At 44.2% G+C, this 24,492-nt stretch overlaps 1 protein-coding gene across 2 annotated transcripts in view; it reads left to right on the top strand.

Annotated features, from left to right (window-relative positions):
- LOC146797806 (F-box only protein 2-like) overlaps positions 1-24,492 on the top strand; it is a 151,712-nt gene that overhangs the window by 107,180 nt on the left and 20,040 nt on the right. Inside the window, exon 5 of one of the 2 annotated variants that reach the window (XM_085624990.1) lies at positions 12,748-12,886. The exons of the other annotated variant lie outside the window; for it this stretch is intronic. Coding sequence (XP_085481116.1) covers positions 12,748-12,886 — 139 coding nt within the window. The remainder of the gene's footprint in view (positions 1-12,747; positions 12,887-24,492) is intronic. 2 annotated transcript variants of the gene reach the window in all.

Consider the following 24,492-nt stretch of genomic DNA (forward strand, 5'->3'; position numbering starts at 1 on the left):
CACAAGTTAGGTACTTTTTTTATTGGCAGACTTTTGGAAATGCTGGGGGGTTGAAGTTTGTGGCTCCCCACAGATTCCAGAACATTCCATTATAGAAATGTGAGGAAAATGTGTTTTTTGTTTTACAAATTTTGACGTTTGCAAAGGATTCTGGGTAACAGAACTAGTGAGAGCCACACAAGTCACCCCATCCCGGACCCCCTGGGTGTCTGGTTTTCAAAAATATACAGATTTGCTAGGTTTCCCTAGGTGTCGGCTTCAAATCCACAGCTAGGCACATTGCGAACAAAGGGTCAGTTTTCAGTCTAAAAATGTGGTGACCACGTTGCGTTTTGGGCCATTTCATGTCGCAGACATTAGGCCTTCCCACACAAGTGAGGTATCCTTTTTATCAGGAGACTTATAGAAATACAGAATAGTAGAACAATTGTTATTAACATTTGTTTTTCTAAGTATTTCTGCCTTCCAAATGTGAGTGTGTAAAAAAGAAGTCCTATTGAACAATAATCTAGTTCACATGCTAATATGGGTACCCACATATCCAGAGATGCACAAATAACCACTGCTTCTAAACTCCATATCCTGTTCCCGTTTCAGATATACATAGGTTTCCTTAATACCTATTTTCCACTCTTTATAATTTACCAAACGAATTACTGTATACCTGGTACACAATGAAATATCATTGCAAGGTGCAACTCAGTTATTGGCTCTGGGTACCTCGGGTTCTTGGTGAATTGACAATCCTCATATATCCCCACAACCAGAAGGGTCCTGCGGACATAACGGTATAAGCTTTAAAAAATCTACCGTAGTTAGAAGACGTTAAAAGTGAAAATGTAAGCACAAATGGCTGTTTTTTTCAACTAAATTTCAATTTTTTTTTTTTTTTTTTGCAACTGTTCCTTTCTATTGGAAAACCTTGAAGGATCTACACAAATGAACGCTTTCTGAATTCAGAAATGTATCTACTTTTCAGAAATGTAATAGAGTTCTGGGATCCATTACTGGTTTTACACCCATTTCAACCACTAACTGGAAGGAGGTTGAAGGCACAAAAATAGATATAATTAGCTATGTCCCAGTAAAATACCAAAACTGTGTAGAAAATTGTTTTTTCGACAAATGTTTACCTGTTCCTGAAATCTGGGAAGATGGTGAATTTAGCACCATAAACCCTTTGTTAATACCATTTGCAAGGAAAAAATAGATGCTTTCTTCTGCAGCACTTTTTTTCCCATTTTTCCCAAAAACCCATAATTTTGCTTTATTTTGCCTAATTTCTCGTTCCTCTCCAGGGTAATCTTCAACCCCTGGGTACCCTTACAATTCGTAGCATGTTGGAAGAAGAGGACACATATTTGGCGTGGATACCTTATGTGGACAAAATGTTATAGGGGCCTAAGTACAAATTACTCCAAGTAGCTAAAAGAGTGTGGCACGCAGGGAGGACTGTCAGCAAAGGGGTTAAGACAGAGGAATTTGTTTTCTACCCAGGGATAAGAAAAATACAATGGGGAGTTATTCAGCAAAATATTGTTTTGTGAACTGCACCGGTAAGAACTGCATTGTCAGTCTAAACACCTATCATCTTAAAATGTGGTTAAACATATTTGAATGTTCACACCAAAGAAAGCACTGTCTCGAAATTGGTACTCTTTCTTTCACTGAACAGCATATATGTCACTATGCAAAATTCCTTCCCTTGAATATTGCCATTCTTTGCTTGAAATATGTCTTCTTGGCAGGCTCACAGCCTGCATATTGCCATTTTACACAATCTCTTTCTTTGCCTTTGGTAGGCAGGGAAATGGGCGGGGCCTTAGAACTTGTGGCCACAATTAACTGACTCCCCGGGGAACCAATGCCAAAACAAAACGTCCTCTGCCCACAGTTTCCGCCTCTCCACGAGACAAACAACCCCTGTAAACTTAAACAAACCTAGTCCCATTTCCAGCAAACTCAATGTGACGAGGCCATGTCATTTGCAGATGAAGGGTGGGATTCAATTGAGAAATACACTCAGACGTTTCCTGCTGTGTATTTATTTTATAATAACCAAGGAAACATAAAACGTGCTACATGATTGGCTGGTCGTGAAAAGAAGGAAAGCTCGTATTGAACTTATATTTCTTCATTTATAAAAAATAAAATGATTATTTTTTCCACCGCCATTTTTGGTCAAGTATCGTGGCAATTTGTTATTGTGCTGCCCTCTCGCGAATTGGCTGTTTTCCCCGATGCCCCCTCTAACTCTTCTCCCAATTCCTTCCCATTCTCCTCACCCAATTCACTCCCCCTGCTTTACCTGGCTATTATTTTCAGTAGCTGTTCTAAACACCCATTTAATCCCTCCGAATCTCCTTTCGTTCCCTTTCTATTTCTCCAGTTTTTACCCCTCCTAACTCCCTTTCCATTTTCTATATCTGCATCCTTTCCCCGCTCACCTAACTTCTTCTTTCTCTCATATGAGGTTATCACACCTCAGTCTATTCCCTCCATGCCCTTTACCCCAGCCTCTCTACCGTTGCCATGACAGCAGAAGGTTACTGCTGCGAGGTGATGGTCGCCCATTTCTCTATTCCCCGCTGTGCATCTTATCTCTCCTGTTTATTCCCCCTGTCCCTCTCTGTCAGCACTGGTTTACATCTGAGGCACTGCTGACCTTCTTTCTCGCTCCCCCCCCCCCCACTCTGTGATTATTATCCACCCCTCTGTCACACTGGTTTTCCAGCTGTGAGGATCTCTAAATGGTCCACCTGGTCGCAGGTTGGGCTCCTGGCCTCCCTCCCCCAGTTACACAGATCTGCAGCAGCACATGTGATCCAGCGCGGCTGGCCAAGGACCAAGCATAACTTTCAGTCAATCATTCAACAGGCCCGTATACATATTACTCAAATCATTCATTCACCATCCTTGGCCAAGATCCCACTGGGGAGATCAAGTTTTAATATTCACTCAGTTTTGATAAGTTCATTTTTCAACTAGACCGAACCATAAAATTGCAATATTTCTTGACTAATCTTTCACTGATCAACACTCTTCCTCTAGTCAATGGACCATTAGTTGAAAAGTCGACTTAGCTAACTAACTTGCATGTCTCAATGAAATAACCACAGTCTCGGGATAAATTCATAAGTTTTATCTAAAATTTCTCAGTCATAAATTGACCGTTCACAGATACAAATTCTCAGTGCGAACACCTTCATTCAGTTTACAGGAGAGATCAATGTATTTAGCATTCAATTTTAACAGATTCCTGAATAATATTGCATAAGAGTGGATAGTTGAAGAGACAGCAGATTCAACATAAGTCACATTTGCAAATTATTAAGCAAATTTGAAGCAAGCTCATAATTACCTAAAGGCAGAAATCTGGAAAATCGACCCCCTGGCCAAAGGACCGATGGTGGTCTTCTGTTTGGAATCAGGAGACAAAGACTATAGGGACAGGATCAGAACAGGACCAATACTTACTAATATTCTTTCTAGAACCTGACGCACCAGGACGCTTCCCTCTCTTACACTCTCTCCCTCCTCAAAGTTCTTCTGGAGTCTTCAAATCTAATCAGAAGTTGATTGTCACTTCTCTGCTCTCCGCTCAGCTCATCAGCTCAGATCAATTCGGCATACAGCTCAGATTCAGAATCCGATCAGCTCTCCTCAGTGCATGTGTGTGTGAGAATATGTAAAAATCTTCTCTCTAAGCTACTCTTAGTTATAGTCTTAATTCTGTGTGCCCCACCCTCAAAAGTTGCAAATTCTAGTGAGTTACTGTATGTGTTTGGTTGGGACTCAGAAAGTCTCATCATGTCATGCTTACGTTTTCATCTTTGTTAGCAGTCTTATTGTCTTACAAAACTCGCCTCCATTAAGTCATTTTAACATCCTTTCTCATACGCATTTTGTAACAATTTTCAATATTGCACAATTCAGTCCTCATAGGAGAGGGTCACACAACGCTGCATTCCCATGTTTTTTCTGTCCTTGACTCTTGGCCGTTGTTCAACTCTTCGGGCATCAGATCACATCCATATTGAACTGCGCATGTGCGATTCATCCGCCATCTTTACTTTTGTCATTGTCTCTTTAGTCCCAAACGTACACTATTGATAAAAGAATCAAAAACAGCTGTTCTTTTTGTTAAATATATGATCCTCACTGTTCACCACCCACTTCTACTCTGTCCCGTATTAATATTATTTTTCTAAGCAGAAGCATTAATGATAGCAGCCTTTTTTTAATTTCAAGCAAGCAGATGCTATGCATGTGGTTCCTCAAGACCACAAGTTAGGTTTTCTTGCTCATACGTGAGAAGTCTCCCTCTCAAAGCTAGTTAGTCACATGTTTATTACGAGGTGCAGGTTCACGCATGCACAGAGCATTTTACGCACATAAAGAGTTTAAATCACGTTTGGTTTTCATTCACATTATTTTAAGCCCACATAAAGCTTTTTCTCCCTGTATTTGATGTCTTGTGCGTATTACTTTCACTCTACTTACAATTTTTAATAGTTAGTGAACATTTAACGAGGATTCCATCCGAGCAAGTTTTGTTTCTTGAATCCTTGCTCCATAACATGGACAGATGTTTCCCTGCACCTCCTTGCCCTAGCTCCCTGCTCCCCTGTCACTCATCTGCACTGTGGGGGCTGGAGGGGACAGAAGCAAGCCAATTACAGCATGCACTGACACAGGCACCTCTTCTCCCACGTGCTGGAGGATGATGCTTACCTGACCGGCAGTGGAGTGATGTACACCCCCTCAGCCCCCACAGTGCAGGGGGGCACTCTTCTAAGTATGAAGGGGGGGTCCGTTAGCTTGTTTGTGCAGGGGGCTTTTGTAATTTCAATTAAATCTGAATATGTTCTGTAGTGATTTTGAGAGAAGTTCCAGCATTCTTCAAATTGCTGATTTGTTGCTGATCATCACCAAGTACTCAATCACCAGGCAGCCAGGTATCGAACTGCCACCACTTCTCACAATGGAATCTCCTTTTTATAACATTCTCTGATGGCATTGGTCATTCATCGTTGAGCTTTTGTGTAACATGTTGTAGTCATATATAGGTGTTTCTTTTTTTAAGCATGCTCAGCAGCTCATGCCAGGAATGGTCACGGTTTCAATGGTGTGATGTTCTAGGGATAATCAGTTAGAGACTGGGAGCACACTGGCAGGCTGCTGATGTTGGTGGTGTGTGTACAAGATCTCAATAAGGACCACTTGAAGATCACTGCATGTAGCTCTTAACACTGGTGACGAGTGACACTTGATTGGGGACAAGCTTCACCACAAACTCCGCTGAAAACCCATGTGTGAAGATCGTTGAGTATTATGGATTTACTGAACATGACATGCCTTCAAGCTCTGGATTGAAACAATTAAGGGCTGTCTCTGATCCAACTATCAACCGCCGGTGTGGAATGTCAAAAAGGTAACTTTTAGCTTTTATTTGGCAGCAAACAGACTTTGGCCAATGGACTTCTCGCACTCAGGATCATAGCAGCACACGAGCAGTCATCACTCGGCTATGAGGGGAGCGCGCACAAACAGCCATTGTCTCTGCTGCAAGGAGCACTGGAACATCAGTGAGTATGCACCACTGCGACCTCATTATGACACGGGAAGGCGTGTGACATCAACGCACAGGACGTGAGGCTGCCATATTGGATCGGTCTCATATTATGTTTTTTTTATTTCTCACAATTTAATTATAGATCGATCGGCTGTGATACGATCATTGGATTAATGACAGTGCTACTTTGGGAATTTCCTTATGCATACCAAGTTAATGCCTGGTAATGCCTGCAGATCAAGGTACAGTTTTTTTATTATTGTGATTCACGTAAGACATCAGTGCAGTCATGTCAGCTACCAGCATGTCTCAACCTCCTGCTTTTCTATTTGAGAAAGGAGAACCAATGCTTCTGTTGAGGCAATGCAGAAAACCTTTTCATTCGTATTTGGTGGCCTTTGGATGTGAGAAATTTTAGGCACATAGAAAACAAGCCATTCGTATCCACAACCAATAGGTAGGTGATGGAGATCCCTCGGGTGTTTTTTGATATGTCCATGAAAATGCTGGAATTGTACTTTGGTCAACTCATCAATGTTGTATTGGAGAGGCACAGATTTTTCACAAGAGCACAGGAACCGATTGAAACCGTGGGCAACTACATTGTGTCTTTAAAAACACTGGCTTGCGCTTGTGAATTTGGAGAGTTAACTGGTGAGGGATCAGTTAGTAAGGTGCACAAACGGCAGCAGAGAACAAGAGAAACTACTATTGAGGAATCCTTCCATTGTTGAGGGAATGGAAAATACATCTGACTGGGTGAAGGAGATAAAGTCACATGGTGGTGCCTGATAACGTCCCTACGCCTAGTAGCATACATGAAGTGGTGGAGAAGAAGGTGCAACAGGATACAGATGGAAACATTGTAAAGTGACTCACTGGGAGAAGGTTAAAATTCCAAATGAGGTTACTAAATTTAAATGTTATTGTTGTGGAAGTTTTAGTCAGGTTTCCAACAGTCCCAACTGTTATGCAAAAAATTCCACATATCGCAAATGTGGTCTTAAAGGCCATTATGCAAGGGCTTGCAGGTCCAATGGGGGGTACGAGCTGTGGAGAATGTGGAAAGTGTAAGGGATGGTCTGAGGACAATGGTGTTGAATGTGAAGGTGATGGTGAAATTGATGCTGGTTCTATAAGCGTGCCTAAATGTGAGGTTGATACTGGAGGCAAACAATTTGCATTTCTCGCAGACTCAGGTTCCCCATTTACAATGATTGGAAATGAGTTGTGGGCTGCAACAGTTCCTAATGTGCAGCTCTGTTCTCCGAATATTAACCCAGTTGGTTATGGTGGTGTACATATTGACGTCTATGGTTGTGTGGTAATGAGGATTGAATACAAGGGCAGAGAGACCATTGGAAAGCTATATGTGGCCAAGAAGGGGGACAAACTTCTAGGTTGGAGACATCGATTTGGGGTTTACATTAAATACCAATGCACACAATGCACGTGATCAAGTTATGTTATTGGATGATTGTGGGAGTGGAGAAAATCTCTTCAAAGAATTTCTGCAGGTATTTATCAATGAGCTGGGCCTGCTCGTGGACTTTGAGCATCAGATAGTGCAAAAGAAGGATGCTAAACCTTGTATGCACAAAGTGAGAAGAGTACCTAATATGATGCTGGAATCCTTGAAAGAGGAACTGGATAGACTATTGGCTCTGAAAATGATAGAAGAAATTGAATCCTCAGAGTGGATGGCTCCAGCGGTGTTGGCTCCTAAGGATGGTGGAAAATCCATCAGGATGTGTGTGGATTTGAGAAGTCTAAATAAATATATCTGGGTAGATTGCTAACCGCTCCCTAACAACGCAGAGTCTATAACCATGCTGGAGGGAGCTAAAATGTTTTGCCTATTTTCAGGATGATATCCTAGTGTGTGGTAAATATGTGCTTGAGCATGAGGAGATGCTGAGAAGAGTGCTGGGTAGACTGTTGGGCTAAGGTCTCATAGTAAAGAAACAAAAATGCAAAACTGGAGTGACATTGGTCACATACTTGGGCCATGTTATATCGGGAGAGGGAATTGAGCCTAAATTAGAGTTCGCAGATAGCATTGTGAATGCTTCTACTCCTTGTGAGAAAGAAAAAGTGAGGTCCTTTCTTAGACTTGCTGAGTTCTATTCAAAATTTGTTAGGGGCTTTGCTAGTATAGTAGAAACCATCAGGATGTTATTGAAAAAGGGAACTCAGTATGTCTGGTGCGTTGATTGTGATGCAGCTTTCAAGGCGCTGAAGCATAAGATAAGTAGAATGCCTACTCTTGATCATTTTCACACCAAGAGAAGAACTATCCTTACCACTGATGCCAAACTTAAAGGGTTAAATTCAAAAACAGTTTGCAGCAACACTGTGCTGCAACCCCAATCGCACAGCTTTAATGAGTCAACTTGCAACTTTTTCGTTTTCATCATGTTTATTCCATGTTTTTCCAATTATTCCAATTTAACTTTCTTAATCACAATGACGCTGTCCATTGGCCCATTTGCTTCACATGAGGCAGTTGTGCCAATCCAGGCCTCTAACCACATCACGTATGGACTCTACTACATATTTACAGCTTAAAATCTCATTCCCAATGGATTTCGGGCTATTTGTATGCCCTTCGTCAGGGGAAGCTGTTTGAATCTAAAAATAACATAGAAAGCCATGTTAATCTTCTGTATTTCAACGGTATCGTGTTTTTACTTGAATATATTCAGCCATGGTACAATCAATACTGTAAACTTAACACTACCCAATTCCCACTAAATGGTTTCTAGAATAAAAAGACAAAATAATGTCAAATTAAAAACAACATAAAATAAAAAATCTCTCAGTGTTTTCATGGTATGATAACTTTGTAAGAGTTTACCGCAAGCGGAGACCTCCCCCACTCCATCCTCGATGCTCAACCTGCCATTCTACCCGCATTGCTAAATAAACGCTCAACTTGCCTAGTGTTGTCAACGTTAACCTTGTGCTAAAATGAACTCTAACCCCTGCTGCAAACTAAAATTAATTACAAAATAACAACGTGACCTCTCTCAATTCTGTTTCTGGTTAAAAAAGGGGGTTACCTGCTTGTAGTTAAAAAATCGTTCTAACTGCTCAGTGCTCTCCTTTTTTTATGTCTGCCATTGAACCTAGACTTCTACTGAATGCACAATTTAAACATTGCCTCGCTACTAATTCAACCAATAGCGTTGATTCAATCTAATTGGATTACTTACAACTGAACATTACGAGATCTAATTCGCCCTAGACTTCAACCCCATGTTCCTCCCTCATAACCTCCATGACTACATCCCCCCACAAGTCTTAACAACGGAAACAACCATATTATAAAATTAAAACATACAATAAAAACTGAAATAGTGAAAACTGAATCATGTTGCCAACCCTTCTGTCTTTCATAATGATGTGTCAGCACATTGTATAACCCACCCGATCTTAAAGTACGTTCATTTGTACCAATGCAATAAATGAAAACATTATGCATATTTATTTGGCTCAATTTTACGAGTGTTCATATAATGTCTCCATTAAACTCGATGCTTGTTGAAACACAAGAAAACAGTCCATAGATCCGTATTTTTATCTCCATTTCCAATCATTGAGACAGTGTTCTTCGTCAAGATCTTCCTGGTGTAGCAAATAAAGCAGCTGACTGTTTATCATGGTTACCAGTGGAAGGCAATGTGATGTTGCTACTGTTGAGTTAGCTGGTGTGAGTGGAGTTCAAGGAGCCTACCACTACAAAAGAGGAGTGGGAGAAAGGAAAAGAGGAAGCTACGTTGTTTCCCGTGGTCGTGAATTATGTTTTTAAGGGCTGGCCTGATTACAAAGGTATGGATTCCGATTTGAAGCCATTTTGGTCAATAAGAAAGAGAGTTGTTCCTCCCAGGAGTATGAGCTCGTGTTTGTGAGAGGTATTGGTGAGAAGGCCTGAATCGACCAGTGGAGGAGGTGGTTAAGGAGTGTTATCAGTGTGCCTCGAATGATAAATCTGCATTCTATAATTCTGCCCTCCTTTCACCTATGGTTGTCCCAGGTGAGCAGGGGACCAAGTTAAGTCTGGATATGGGCCCATTCGAGTTATTGCAGCAAACTGAGAGATGTGTGTTGTTACTAGTAGACTACACTTCAAAATGGGTATCCACAAGGTGCATTAGCACAGTAAACGCTTAGGTGGTTTTAGAATTTCACAGAGATGAATTTGCAAGTAAGGGTGTACCCAAGTTTTTAGTCACTGACAATGGGGTGCAGTTCACCTCACGAGAAATGCAGGAGTTTTACAAAGATTTTGGGGTCACGCATCATAGGGCAGCTCTATATGTGCCTCAGGCCAGTGGTCTCGCGGAATGTATGAATAGAGTGGTAAAAGCTTGTGTGTAGAGAGCCATAGAAACAAGAACTCCTCTTAAGGAAATCCTCAGAGACAAGTGGTGGGCATATCACACTACCCTCAATTGTGTAACACAAAGATCCCCTTTTGAGCTCTTGAGGGGTAGAGTAGCCATGTCCAAATTGAATCCTGAATGCGGATCATGTCCCGGTTAGTGAAGTACAGTGGCAACAGGTTGTCAAATGAGATAGAGGATGCAGTTCCATCAGGATTGAGGTTGCATGAGTATAGAACAAGTTTGTCTCATGATTCTCTCAGGAGGAATACTCCTATTAGACCCAGGAGTACTCCTGAACGCTTCAAGGATTGTCATGAATTGGTGCTATTTTCAGGCATTTTGGAGTCCCTGTGTGAAATCAATTGTTCTTGTGTTGTGTGTCCAGTCTTCTTTTACCATTAAGTGATTATTTAGTGCTGCCTTATAGTGTGTGTAGCAATTTTCTGATTGTATATTTTTTTCTTGTTTTAACTTGCTTTCTTCCTTGCATTGTTGGGTAAGGGGGATGTGTTGTAGTCACATGTAGGTGTTTGTTTCTTTAAGTATGCTCAGCAGCTCATGCCAGGAATGCTCACGGTTTTCACAGTGTGATGTTCTAAGGAAAATCAGTTGGAGATTGGGAGGCTGCTGATGTTAGTGGTGTGTGTACAATATCTCAATAAAGACGACTTGAAGATCACCGCGTGTAGCTTCTTAATACATCCAGACTTGCAGCCCACTGTTAATAAGCTACATTACAAGTTCTTTTTACAAAGTTGTTGGCTTCAATGTGAGACTGAAAGTAGGGTCTTTTTTCCTCTGATTGTGGCTGTGTTAAAGTCTCTGTCATGGATGCAACGCACATTAATTAAGGACACGTACTCTAGAGGTGGTTCACATATTAGGAGCAGAGTAAGATGCTTATAGGCCTCGCACATCCCCTACAACTAATGGTATTGCTGTTGCTAACATATTGACTCTGAGCCCCATGACCAGTTATTCCTTCCATCAACTGGGAGTTGGCACCAATCATGAGAAGGCCGTGACACAGTAATCTTTGCATCTGTATTCCCTCTTGCTCCTGGGAGGAGTTTCCTTTATTTTGGGTAAAATTTCCTTGCACCTGTTGTTTACAGAGGTATTGTGCTTACCCATAAATTGAGCTCCACCCCTTTGATTCTAAATTGAAATGGTATGCAGCAGAGGTTTACCTTCCTCAGTGTAGACCGTGTCATGCGGACTCGAAGCTCCCTGATTGAGCTTCATGGTTTTGGGGTCTGCCTGAAGTTCCTTCAAGGCTGCCTGCCTACCTCCTGAAAGTCGGAAGGAGTATACCTGGCCCTGCAGGAGGCGAGACTGTCCAAGAGGAGGTGTCCAGCATGTTCCTGACTTAAAAAGCACCTAGAGAAATCTAACTGGCACAAAAAACGAAGACATGAGGGGCCTGTGCTCTCTGTTTACCTGTGTCAGCTGCACTAAGACTTTGTAAGAACAAATACAACTGGGTAGCCTGGTAGTCTGCCCTGGGCTCTTAAGACAGATGCTGCCACTACTGACATCAGGAAACAAAGATATGTTGCCATCGAAGCAGAAATGACAAAGGCACACTATGGGTGATTCAGGTCCGAGGCTGCAACTGCTGAGTATGAGTACCTGTCTGTAACCAGCTCCTAAGACCACCACTTCTAAAGATGAGTGCTTCCTAGTAGGCCTGACCCACCTACTGCATCCCTTCATCCCTATTGTGGTACAGGACTGTCGCAACGGCCCGCAGAAGCAGAGGCATCACCACAAGGAGGGGAATGCATTCTTCCCCATCACACTACTAGGACTGCCAGCAGGTAAATGCAGGGTGTAGCCTACATCTAGGACAAGACACTAACATGCGAAGGAGATTATTTTACCGAGTAAAAGCAAGGGGTAAAAGATTTGAACTGAGATACGAAGTTAACAAATGAGAGTATTTAATATAATCTGCACCTGCGCCTAATCAGTGCCTCTGCTCTTAGTGCGTTGGGGACCGTAGTCAAGGGAAACAAATCATAGCAGGGCTGAAGGACCAGAAAGGGATTGAAGCAACTCAATGATTTAGGTTACAACAACTGTGGTATTTCGTTTTGCTGTGATTTTAAAAGTTTCTTTTACATAAAATATAAGTGCCTGCCTAGACAATAAGTTAATGAGTTCTGAACTCTTGTGCTCCACACTACTTCCCTGAAAAGCCTGTGATTGCTGACCTTCTCACCCTGAGATTGAAGTGTGGAAAGGTTTGTACTTAGCTGAGTTTGCAAGTACTTGGCTGAGTTTGTATAGCCATCATGTTACAGACCTCAGGACACCAGTGACAAGTTACCTCAACCACCATGGTTGAGGCCTGGGTGGCCCCTATATGTCCAGAGGCCCCCCAATCAGACTCTGAAAAGGAGAGAACATCTATGGGGCTATATGACTGGTCACTTCCTCACCAATGTATGCAGACCTGCTCTTCAAGCATACCTAAATGCCTACTGGTAGGGAGGAGGGCCAAGCATGTTGATCAAGTGATTATTCCTCTTTGCACACACATCTGTTTTCCTCATGTCCTGCCCTGACCAGATTATGTTTGATGATTTCTCCAAGTCAGGTTGCTCCCCCAAACCCAACTACCCACAGACCTGCTGTCTCAACCATCCACAGACTTGCTGCCTTTCAATTTGCTTCTCATCTTGGCTTTGCTACGTGCTACTTTTTCAGACCAGTGATGTTCTTTTAGTATACCTCACACAAATTGTTTGTTACAAACAGTATTTGTTTTTCTCCATTAAGGTACGGTGGACACCCCGATTGTGGATGCGTGTATGAAATTTTAGTGACGCTGCTAGCCTCCGATGGAAAAGTGATAATAACGGAGTATAAAGAGGCACCCAACAGCATTCCTAAACATAATGATGGGAAATTTCACCAGGTACAGATGACCAGGGGGTCATGAGGGGGAGGCATGGTCATAGGGTTACTGATTTCCATTAATATAAAGTAATTGTTTTACCTTGACCTGATTCTCTTACAGGTCCCATTTCCAGTTACAGCTAATCGGGGAGGGGTCACTGCTGGGAGGAGAATCCAATAACAGCTGTCAGTAAGGCCAGATTAACTGACTGTGCAGTGGAGTGTTTAATATGATTATGACTCGATTCCTTCTAGTTAGCCTATATTAGTATGGAGGTTACAATAGTTATTCCTAGTATTGTCAACTAAGATGTTCAGGTTTAGGGTTGGGATTATAAAGACTGTCAGTATTCCTTTAAAAACTTATTTATGGGTAGGCCCGAGTTATCAAGTAGAGTGATTTCTGGAGATGGGTGGGGATAATGGATTTTTCAGAGGTTAGTTAAAGTGGGGGAAGAGGGAGTGGGAATGGCTGCGATAATTACATGTGGCATCACCAAGACTCTCAGTGTCACCAGCTAAGTTGCTTTTTAGAGGGGCACATCCTTTACCTTGCAGTTACGACAATGATCTGCCTTTACAATACAGTCACTACCCTGACTATGAAGCTACCACGCATTCCTTTACCACACAGGTCGTTACTGCGATTTGCATTAGGGGCGCGTTGTTGGAATGGTGTTGAAATTTAAGTCCAATGCCTTCCCTACTGTTGCATTGACTGGATTTAGAATAGTGAATTAAACTATTCCTAAGTCCAGAGCCCCCTAAGGCAAGTCATTGTAAAGACTTGCGTGGTAAAGGAATGCATTATCACGTCGCAGTCGGGGTAGAGACTGCAATATGAAGGCATGCGTGGTAAATGTATGCAGGGCTCCAGCATCAAATCTGTTTAGAGGGGCCACTCATTGTGCAATTTCATAAATGGGGTATCATTCTAATATGGGGGCCATAGAGCAGACAGGGGCTACTGCATCACAACTGCAGTGGTTGGTTCGTTTGCCTGTGGTCCATCCCTCTATGGGTCCACAAACTGGGCCAAATACACGCCTTCCACACCTGACTCTAGCTGTACCAAGGGTGAAAATGTAAAGCTTTCTCACAGAGATAATGGGGGTGGCAGCATCTCCAAACTCAGCAGTCAACCAAGAGACACAATAATTTGCTGCCAGACCAATGCTTTTGTAAAAAGAGAAATACTTTAACTATATGAAGAAATATACTACACACAGGAATCTGGTTCCAGTACAGGGTCTTTCCAGTGCTCTGGGTTACAACCAATGGTAGAGCTCCTGCATTCAGACTACACAAGGCGAGCAATGTGCCGCCCGACAACCGGGACCCAGTACTATGGCTTCAGTACCAATCCATTGAAATGTGTGTGTTACTGTGGGGACTCTCAGGAAAGAAGTGATTCGGGTGTGAATACTCTTTTATTTAGTTATGCAGGTGATTACCCACAATGGGAGACCTGAACGTCAGTTCAAACTGTTATCTTACTAAAGAGTTTTTGGCTGTACTTGTGCCAGATTTCAGTACGCTTTCTAAGGCAAGACACGGTCTCTTAGCCTTTCAAACACAGATGTGTGTTGACTTTGTGTGGAGCGCTGTTTTACATTTCTGCTGCTGTTCTACGCCGTTCGGGGTCACATGGCAGATTTATTCAGCAGTGGGAGACAGGGACGTGACTTCTTTGGTCCGGCTGCGCTTGAGGCAGAACATGCAGAGAATTTCTGGTTGCCTTTTTCTTGGCTTCTGTAGTCTCCAGACCATAAGGGAAGTCCTTGACAACAGCGGCAGTGAGGTCCGGATGCACAGCACGGCAGCAGGCATGCCCCACCTTTTGCAGTGTAGATGATGGATGGCATTCTGGTATTTAAAGTTGGGGGCATTTGCGAGCAGGGACAGAGAGCTGCACCTACCTACCTGGGCTCCGTAAGTTGCACCTGGGACGCCTACGCTGTTGGTCTCCTCTGCCGCCGACGGAAATCACCGGCCGCAGTTGGGGGAGACTACAGCTCCCAGTGTGCTCAGCGCCATCACCTGACTTCCGCCTACCTTCGCGCCCGGAGGCGCAGAAAAAGGAGAGGCTCCCTCGGTGGAGCAGGGGCATTTGCGAGCAGGCACAGAGAGCTGCACCTACCTACCTGGGCTCCGTGAGTTGCACCTGGGACGCCTACGCTGTTGGTCTCCTCTGCCGCCGACGGAAATCACCGGCCGCAGTTGGGGGAGACTACAGCTCCCAGCGTGCTCAGCGCCATCACCTGACTTCCGCCTACCTTCGCGCCCGGAGGCGCAGAAAAAGGAGAGGCTCCCTCCGCGTCGCGGGACGCGCGCGGGCGGCGCCGGGCTAAGCCTGGGCAAAGGGCGGGCCGTTGTGTGGCCGTTAGGGGGTCGGAAGAGGTCGGGTCGGGCCACCCCCCTAAGCCATGCGGAGACAATCAAACAGCAAGCCCTTGTATAACAACTTTGGTAGATAAATATTGGTTTTATATATTGGTTGTGTCAACTAAATATCCATGTTGCATACCCTAGTTTAAATTGTGATAATGTTTGTTTATTTTATTGCTTTTAGGAGTATATGTGAGGCTGGTAAATTCTAAATATTCTCATGTGCTTTACTAGCCGTGTGTTGGGCCACTATTGCTAGCTAGCATCACCAGTTACCCCTACCCTTTTCCTGTGGTCGATAAATACGTTACTTCTAGCATAATATGGCAAAAAATAAAGCAACCATGGATAACTACCTGGTTAAAATGGTGAGCAAGATTAATAATGAAAGAAGAAAATCACTAGGAAAGGAGCCTCTCTTAAAAATCTTGCCTTCACCCACAGATGTTGGTAGTGGTCCTATTATGGCGGAACCTCCTAGTATTGAAGCCTCCTATTTGGAGAATTCAGTAACTTTACCTTCAGATCATGATGCACCAAGCCAAGCTTTATTGGAGAACCCTAGTGAGTCTGTATTACTTCACTCTCCTGTTAAGAGAGCTGTTAGAAAATGTAGGAAAATTCAGAACATATGGGGGACTGCACACCATAAGCCAATGTTGGAACAAGGTCAGAGAAGTACTGCGGTTCACATTGAGACCCTGACTATTAACGATGATGTGAACTCTGTTCTCTTGGGTCATATTGCCAAGCTGTTTGAGGCAAATTTAGAACTTATGATCAAACCACTTGTAGATAAAATTGTTTTGTTATCTGTTGAGGTATCCAGGTTGGGTGGTCTTTTAGCCAAGATTAATAAGGAACAGATTATAAAATCGCCAGGGATACTGGTACAACCTGGTCACCCTGCACAGTCGGCCGTGATAGAGGGAGTAAGTTCCCCTAAATTCAGGGAGATATCGCGAAAAGTTGGCAGTACATTCCAGACCAAAGCAGCCCCACCTAGTAGCGCGAGGTCTACTGCCCTTGCGAGAAAACCATATCATACTAATCTTCCGCCAGACTGTGAACCTTATGTCATTGTCCTTTCAAATGTTCCACCCTTAGACCCCGTAGCACCTAATTTCCGAGAGGAACCACATGACTCACTCAAACGGAAATCAGTCGCTTGGCTAAATAAAAACTGTGGATTCCCTACAAATTTTTCTGATCAAATACTGTCTACCAGACGGGTCTCTTGGATTGGCAATGCAAAGAAAACATGTAAGGGGGACTGTGTGATTATAAGTTTTAGACACCCCCAACATGTCGCAACCGTCCTACTTAGAGCAGCATCACTGGTCTTGGGGGAGAACGATGTGGGTGTGCACCCCTTGGGTTATTTTTATAGCCATTTAGATAGGACATCCCAATTTACCAACAAAAGTAGGCCCATGAGTACCAGCAGAAGCACAACTTTTCATATCCCAATTGAAAATAGATATTCGGCATTGAGTTCACTGGACCAAAATGATTGACTTCCTCAGGTTGGGAAAAACATTACAGAGATATCAGCAGATACCCAGGTGTGGGGGCCTAACCAGAGCACTGAAGTCGTATAGACGTGTTGCCAAATGAGTTGCCAATTAGCGACGAATTTGCTTATGCTCGGTTGCGCGAGGTAGCCAGATTGGACGTGGTTGTTCAGTGTCACTTAGAGAGTCTGGAGGTAAAGGAAAATAATAAAGATGTCAATCAAGTGGAAGAGTTAAATTCTTTATTTACACTTGAGGATGACATAGATAGTGACGATATATTAATAGGTACATCTCCATCATGCGTAGAGGAAAACTCAAGCATTAGACTGATATCCTGGAATATAGCTGGATTATCCAGGAACTTAAAGGATGCGGTATGGTGTTCTTATATTGAGAACTACGATATCATACTTTTACAGGAAACTTGGTCGGTAGAAACCCCCCATAGGCTAGGGTACAAAACATTTAGCTCTGATGCAACTCCGCCAATTAGAGGAAGAGCATCAGGGGGGCTGGTTATCTGGGTTAAAGTCACTCTGGAAATAGATGTCATCCAGTTATCTATTCCTTCTCCTGATCTATTAGGCCTCAAAATAGTGGCAAGAGGAAAAGAAGTTATATATTTAATAAATATATACAATAGACCGTATCCATCAAACAAGGAATCAAAGGTGGTAGAACTCTTGGATTCCATTCTAGATGCATTAGGACAAAATGTTCAGGTGGTAGTCGGCGAGCAAGACGCTGCCAATGATATCTTTCCCTTAGATTCCATAGATCAGTTAAAAGTACTATAGCCGCCACACAGATTTTACAGTTGACTGTGTCGCATGACTTAAGAGCATGCAATGGCCGCTTTCGATCTGATAGACCACCAGCTCCAACTTTTTCTAAGGGAAATTGCAGGTCACACATAGATTTTGTAATGGTCTCCCGAAACCTATGGGATCTAATAATTGATTTCAAGATAGACCCCAGGACGGAGAGTGACCACTTCCCTCTTCAATTATGGCTAGACCCCCAACCTTTCATTACTAGATCATATGGAGAGGCCTTATTAAATAATTCGGTTGGGGAGATACAGATAACAAATCGTGCTCTAAGATGGCCATATATCTTGGGAACAGAAAAGGCGTTGATAAATATCTATAATACATTTACTGAGACTGTCGGAGCATCCCAGTTGCCCCTATTGGGTACACAGGGCGTCCTTGATCTACATTCCAAGTTGGTAGATGCACTAACACCCCTTTTGAGTAAAACATATAAAAAAGATGGAAATCGGAAAGGGAACTACCTCGAGTTAGCGAACCCATGGTACAACAAAGAATGTCGAATAGCAAAGTCCAGTCTGATTCAGGCAGTAAAATCCAAGAACCAACTGGACATAAAAAATGGTAGACAGGCTTATAATAATACTATGGCCCAAGCAAAAAAAGCTTGGGATGAAACTATATGGGAGGACCTCCTGAGTGCGGCCAAGTTACGTGATCAGTGCACGTTCTGGAACTTAATCTCTAAGGGAAATAAGAAGGGTAGATCGCCAAAGGATATCTTCCTAGATGAAAACACATGGTGCGATTACTTTTCTAAGCTTTACGCCAATAACAAGGAGGGTTTGATCCCTGAGGACAATGAGACTAATTTAGAATTGAGAATCGTTCCCCTACATTTCAGCCTAGAAGAATCCATCCAGGCACTGCAAATTGTTAAAATGGGTAAAGCTCCAGGCCCTGACAAAATTCCCGGCGATTTACTAAAACATGACGTGGAAGTGTGGGGGCCATATATAAACTTCCTGAGTAATTCGATTGTGGCAGGTACACCGGTCCCCGAATCATGGAAAGGGGCAGAAATCATAACAATTTTTAAAAAAGGTGATCGCTATGATCCGAGTAATTACCGCCCAATAAGTTTAATAGACATTTTACAAAAGATTTTTGCCAGACACATTTTAAATAGGCTTTTAGATTGGATTGAGGAGACTAAGATACTAACCAAATACCAAGCAGGATTTAGATCAAAAATTAGTACGGTCAATCAGGTGTTTAGGTTTATGTGCATCTGTTGGAAGTGCATTAACATAAGGAAGGGTAGCCTTTATGTGGCGTTTGTGGATTTGAGGGCCGCCTTCGACCTTGTTCCGCGCAACTCGTTGTGGATTACATTAAGGAAGATGGCGGTTCCAGGCGAGCTACTTAAAGAACTTATCAAGTTACACACAGGGAAATATGCTAAAATTAGATGGGGTAAGGGAGGAGAAATTTCAAGGGCCATACCTGTGGACCGTGGTGTGCGCCAAGGTTGCGTGTTAGCACCCACACTCTTCTCGCTGTATGTTAATGATATCCCGAGCTATTTAAAGAACTGTGTACATGACTCCCCGAAGTTAGGCGGTGAGACGATCACGGCATTACTTTTTGCTGATGATACCATTCTCATTTCTCAGACTCCGAGGGGTTTACAAAATTTGGTTGACTCCTTCCAAAAGTATTGTGTAGGGAAGGGGTTAGAAATAAATCCAAGCAAAACTAAATATATGCCTAAAAACCCCAAGAAACCCTTTAGGAAAAATCTGTTTTTAGAGAACCAAAAACTGGAACATGTAGAGAGTTTCAACTATTTAGGATTAATGTTGGATAACAATCTTACTTGGAAAGGGCAGCTGGAAAAAAGCATTTTATCCCTTACACAAAACTGAATGCCTATTTTAAAAGTGCACGGCGCAAGCTATTCTAAAGCAATCTCGCCGGCACTTGAGGTATTTAAAGCAAAGGCTCAATCAGCCGCCCTTTATGGTGCTGAGGTTTGGGGTTATTGCTGTAAAAGCAACTTTGGAAAGGTGGAAAACCACTTTGTACGTAGGCTGCTCAAAATACCGACTAGAACTCCTCTAGTCCCAGTATTTCTTGATATTAACCTTAAAAGAACAGATTACCAAGTCACACTAAGACCACTGTTGTACTGGGTTAGGTTATGGACAACCCCGGAGTTGAGCGATTATAAGAGTGGATTGACTGAAATAATCCAGATTGACGGGCACATGAAAACCCCATGGTTAAAGTACATATTTAAGTGGTATGAGAGACTAGGGCTTTCTCATTTATGGGAGGTTCCTCAGAACATGACATTGTCTTCTAAAAAACTTGTAAAGGATACCTTCTGGTCCTATGTCAACGGTGAGCTAGTGCATAGTTCTACGATTGGCATATTGACCCAGAAATTCCTGAATTTAAAAGACATACCCAACTTTGAACAATTCATGGATGAGATTGGTCCACCACTAGCAAAAACACTATATTTGCAATTCAGGTACGGGGTCTTACAGATTAGTGCATACAGGTGTAGGTGGGGGGGGGGGGAAATGGTACTGATTTGTGCACTCTCTGCTCTCTAGGGGTAAAGGAAGACGATGTTCATCTACTCTTCTTTTGCCCGGCATATAAGAAACCGAGGGTTCAGTGGATCAAACCCCTATGCAAACACATGGGGGCCAGATCCTACAAAGAAGCAGAACGCATAATCAAGTCTAATACCTCACAACTAGTGGTGTTCGGCACAAGTGGATTCTTATTTAATGTGTACCTCATCAGGAAACGGTCTGGTTATGAACTGTAATGTACAGATGGGAGCCCTTTCTTTCTTTTGTATAGAAACATGATGCACTGTCCTCCTTAATCCTAACTGTTTTTAGTTTCTGGCTTTTAATTAATTTAAAATTGTTATTTATATTTTTATAAGCGGTATTGCTCAATCATGGAGATAACTAAAATTATATCCTGCCCAATTGCATGTATTAATTTTAGAATTGATAATTATGGTCATGTGTATATATATGTGTTTTGTCTTATTCTCTTGTACTTGGATTTTAAGGCTACATTGGCCGAAATAAAGTTTAAACAAAAATTTAAAGTTGATGTTGCTTCACGAAGGTTGCCAGCGTAGGGAGGTGGGGTGACCTTACTCAGCTGGGGCCAGCATCGGGTACACTCGAATACAAGTCAGCATCTTAAGGGTGTTTCATGCACAAGGAACATTTTTGGGCTTCTTCGCATGAACAGTCTCCCATCCTGCAGGCCCAGGCACTCTCCTTCCCTCTTTGAGCAGACAGACAGACTTCTAGGCTATAGACCACCCGCATCTTCACCAACAAGTTCTGCAGACTTCAGGTGACGTCTCCTTACCTCTGGGAGACTGGCTGTCTTGCAGACAAAAGCTCTTGGCGGTTCTTCAAGTACTCTGCAGAGCAATTCCGTCCTTAGTCAAAACAAACTTGGAGCTGGAACCATGCGCAGTAGTTTGGATCCCACCTTTCTACTCTGTTTCTAACAGGGGATGTGGACCGACTGTCTGTCTAAGGCCCTGGAACCAGTTTGAAGTGAGTCATTTTTAGCTGAAGATGTCTGTGACAGTGCTGGCTCCAGGAATGTGTAGACAAAGCATTGCACAATGAAGTGTGAAGTCACTCAACCAGTGCTAATTTGTAAAAAATGAGGTGCCAGGGCCCAAGCAAATTCACATGAGTCCACTGCAGCTGGCACCACCACATGTCACCTGACTGTAGAGATAGCGTGGAAGTCCTTGGTTCATAATTTGTAATTTATTTTAAATAGTGAAATGGGCCATCAATTAACTCTACTAATATATAGACACAGAGCACCACCATGCGGTGGACTCACTATCATTAATGCATACCACTTATTTAAAAAACGTGCCAGTTCCGAGCAATGGCAAACACCCGCTAGGGGCGTAACTCAGCCCCCCCCGTGCTGAGGGGGGCCCTGCGCTCCAGGGGCCCCCTCAATCTCAGCGGCAGCCAGCAAGCCTAAATGGTGCTCATGGCCTGAAATGGTGCACGCACGACATGCCACGGCATCTTCTTCATTAATTAAGGTGAGCACACCCGGACTCTTAATTAATTATTGGTGTACAGGCACGGGCCTCGCCGCCTCGACCGACAGGCCCTCTGGGCCCTTCATTAATTAAAGTTGGGTGCGCGGCGCGCAGTTGTCTCCGTGTCAGTCTTCAGGGTGGGGCGTAGAGGGGCTGGTGACCAATGCCATTTTCATGCGCATACTAATTTAAAGTGCGCGTGACCAGTGAGGTGAGAGGCATCCTAGGACCCAGGCCAGTCGGAGACTAGTGAGAACTTGGAAGGACCGTGCTGGTGCCGGGCATTATTTAATTATTACTAGCCCCTGCCTGGCTAGCCTTGCCCTCTTATGCTGCCCGCTCGCGCCTGCCTGCTCTGAAGCTGCAGGCCAGGCCTCAGGTAAGTCTGTCCGAGGCAGGAGTGATGCGAGGGTGGTGGTGGCGAGGAGTCTCAGTGGGTGGGGGCTGACATCTTTGCTCAAAACAAATTTACTGGTTTCTTGCACCAGCTTTGTTTTCCAATCCGTAAAATCATGCCAACAGGGGGTGCCGGCGGCTTGTGTAACTGCCAGACCTCTATTGTATAGTGGACGGGAAGTCGTTTTAACGCTGACAGAGAGATTGAGAAAGTTGTGATTGTCAGAATGCAGTGGAGAGCAGACAGCTATTGGTGTCTGTTATGCTGCTGGAATTTTTCAGGCCTTGTTTTCCAGTGGTGCCACTAAATAACAGCCCTGCCTTCATTAAATAATTGACGAACGCAACAAATACCTTCGCAAGTCACTCCAACAGTGGCCGATATGCTTTACGTGGTGGGCAACCCTCAGTGATCGTTTACATTGATTCTCATAGTGACCACACTGTCATCCGCTCCACTCAACACGTATGCACAGACATCACCCAATGATTACACTGACACATTAGTTATGGGTGAAGAACTGCTGCAGGTTTATTTCATACAACATAAGTATGACGGTAGAGTGGGTTATCTTACGGGCGATCCAGGGCAAGCAGCCCCTCGCTGCTCCGCCCGCCTTGCGAGCCAGCACGCACGGTGGGTCGATGCCCGGCAGTGCGGCACATTTTTCAGATCCTCCTTTCGATCGTCTAATACTCCCGCCCATTTTAACGGGGGCGGAGCGTGTTATGGCACACCCCCGGTTGGTTAGGCCCCCCAACCGCCCGAAGGACTAACGGGGCGCCGTCGCGGTCTTCCCAGAACCTCCTTCGGCTCCCGGACCTTGGCTCGGGCACCCTTACTGTGCCGGACAGGGGTACCCTTACTGTACCGACTGTCGCAGAGGTACCCTTCTGCCTCCAGATCGCCCTGTAACTCCGCCTGCAACACAAGAAAAAGCATTATAACATTCCAGTTGCGCGCGGCTTACGCCGCGCAGGGTAAGCGGAAAGGGTGGGAACTCGCGCGGCACAGGAGTGTATCCCAGGAAGCAGAGGGCGATCTGCGGGGGCGGCGGGCTTAAGTAGGGCCTAGCCCCGCCCCGCCCAGCACCAGTGGCCCGTCTCCCCCAGCATATGCCTATTGAGGCCTCCCCTCCCCAAGGCACGGCCTCTCAGGAGAGGTGGAACGGGGTGGGGGGGGGAGGAGGCTCCGACGGGTGACCACTAGAGAGTTGCCCTGCTGATGTCCCTCTGCGTTGGACGCGGGCAGCGGCATAGTGACCACACCGTCATCCGCTCCACTCAACACGTATGCACAGACATCACCCAATGATTACACAGACACATTAGTTATGGGTGAAGAACTGCTGCAGGTTTATTTCATACAACATAAGTATGACGGTAGAGTGGGTTATCTTACGGGCGATCCAGGGCAAGCAGCCCCTCGCTGCTCTGCCCGCCTTGCGAGCCAGCACGCACGGTGGGTCGATGCCCGGCAGTGCGGCACATTTTTCAGATCCTCCTTTGGATCGTCTAATACTCCCGCCCCTTTTAACGGGGGTGGAGCGTGTTATGGCACACCCCCGGTTGGTTAGGCCCCCCAACCGCCCGAAAGACTAACGGGGCGCCGTCGCGGTCTTCCCAGAACCTCCTTCGGCTCCCGGACCTTGGCTCGGGCACCCTTACTGTGCCGGACAGGGGTACCCTTACTGTACCGACTGTCGCAGAGGTACCCTTACTGTACCCTTCTGCCTCCAGATCGCCCTGTAACTCCGCCACAGCTCTGGGGAGGCTCCCGTCGCTGCCAGAGCCCCCCCTTCCTCCCTTCGCTGTTATAGGTGCCCTGCCCCTGCGAGCTAGCTTTAGTGGGCTAAATTATGGGTCCTGTTCTCTAACCCGTAAATCACAGCATTAATTTGCAACTTTACTCAGAAGCCCAGACAGACTAACAAAAGAGATTTCTACAAGGAGCGAATTGACGCAAGGATGTCTTTTGGCCCCACTGCTGTACAGCTTACACGTGAATGGTGTTCCTAACTTTCTTTGCGATGCGACTGCAGATCTTCCAAACGTAATTATGTGAAGATCTAAAACCTACATATGGAGCCAGAACTGAAACATAGCTTTTTTTTTTTTTTTTTAATTCTTCAATCCATCATACCCTTCATATCCTAGCACGAAGCAGGTTTTTAATTTCCACTTTGTCTACAAAGGTGATGTGATGATAGTGTTGTGGTTCCCGGATTGCTGCTGCTTCGAGGATTGCATGATTTCTAGGCAGGGTAAAATATTTAACGCTGACTGCTATATGGACGCCTTTTATCATGACTCCGGATAAAGCCAATATGCTGACTGACTAAAAGATGGGAATATGCTTCAGAAGAATAAATATCTTTCAGCTCGAGGACCAAAATTTGTGAACGTTTCAAACTCCCTAGGCTCCAAGGAA

Source organism: Triturus cristatus, chromosome 9, assembly GCF_964204655.1.
Source record: "Triturus cristatus chromosome 9, aTriCri1.1, whole genome shotgun sequence".
Taxonomy (NCBI): Eukaryota; Metazoa; Chordata; class Amphibia; order Caudata; family Salamandridae; genus Triturus; species Triturus cristatus.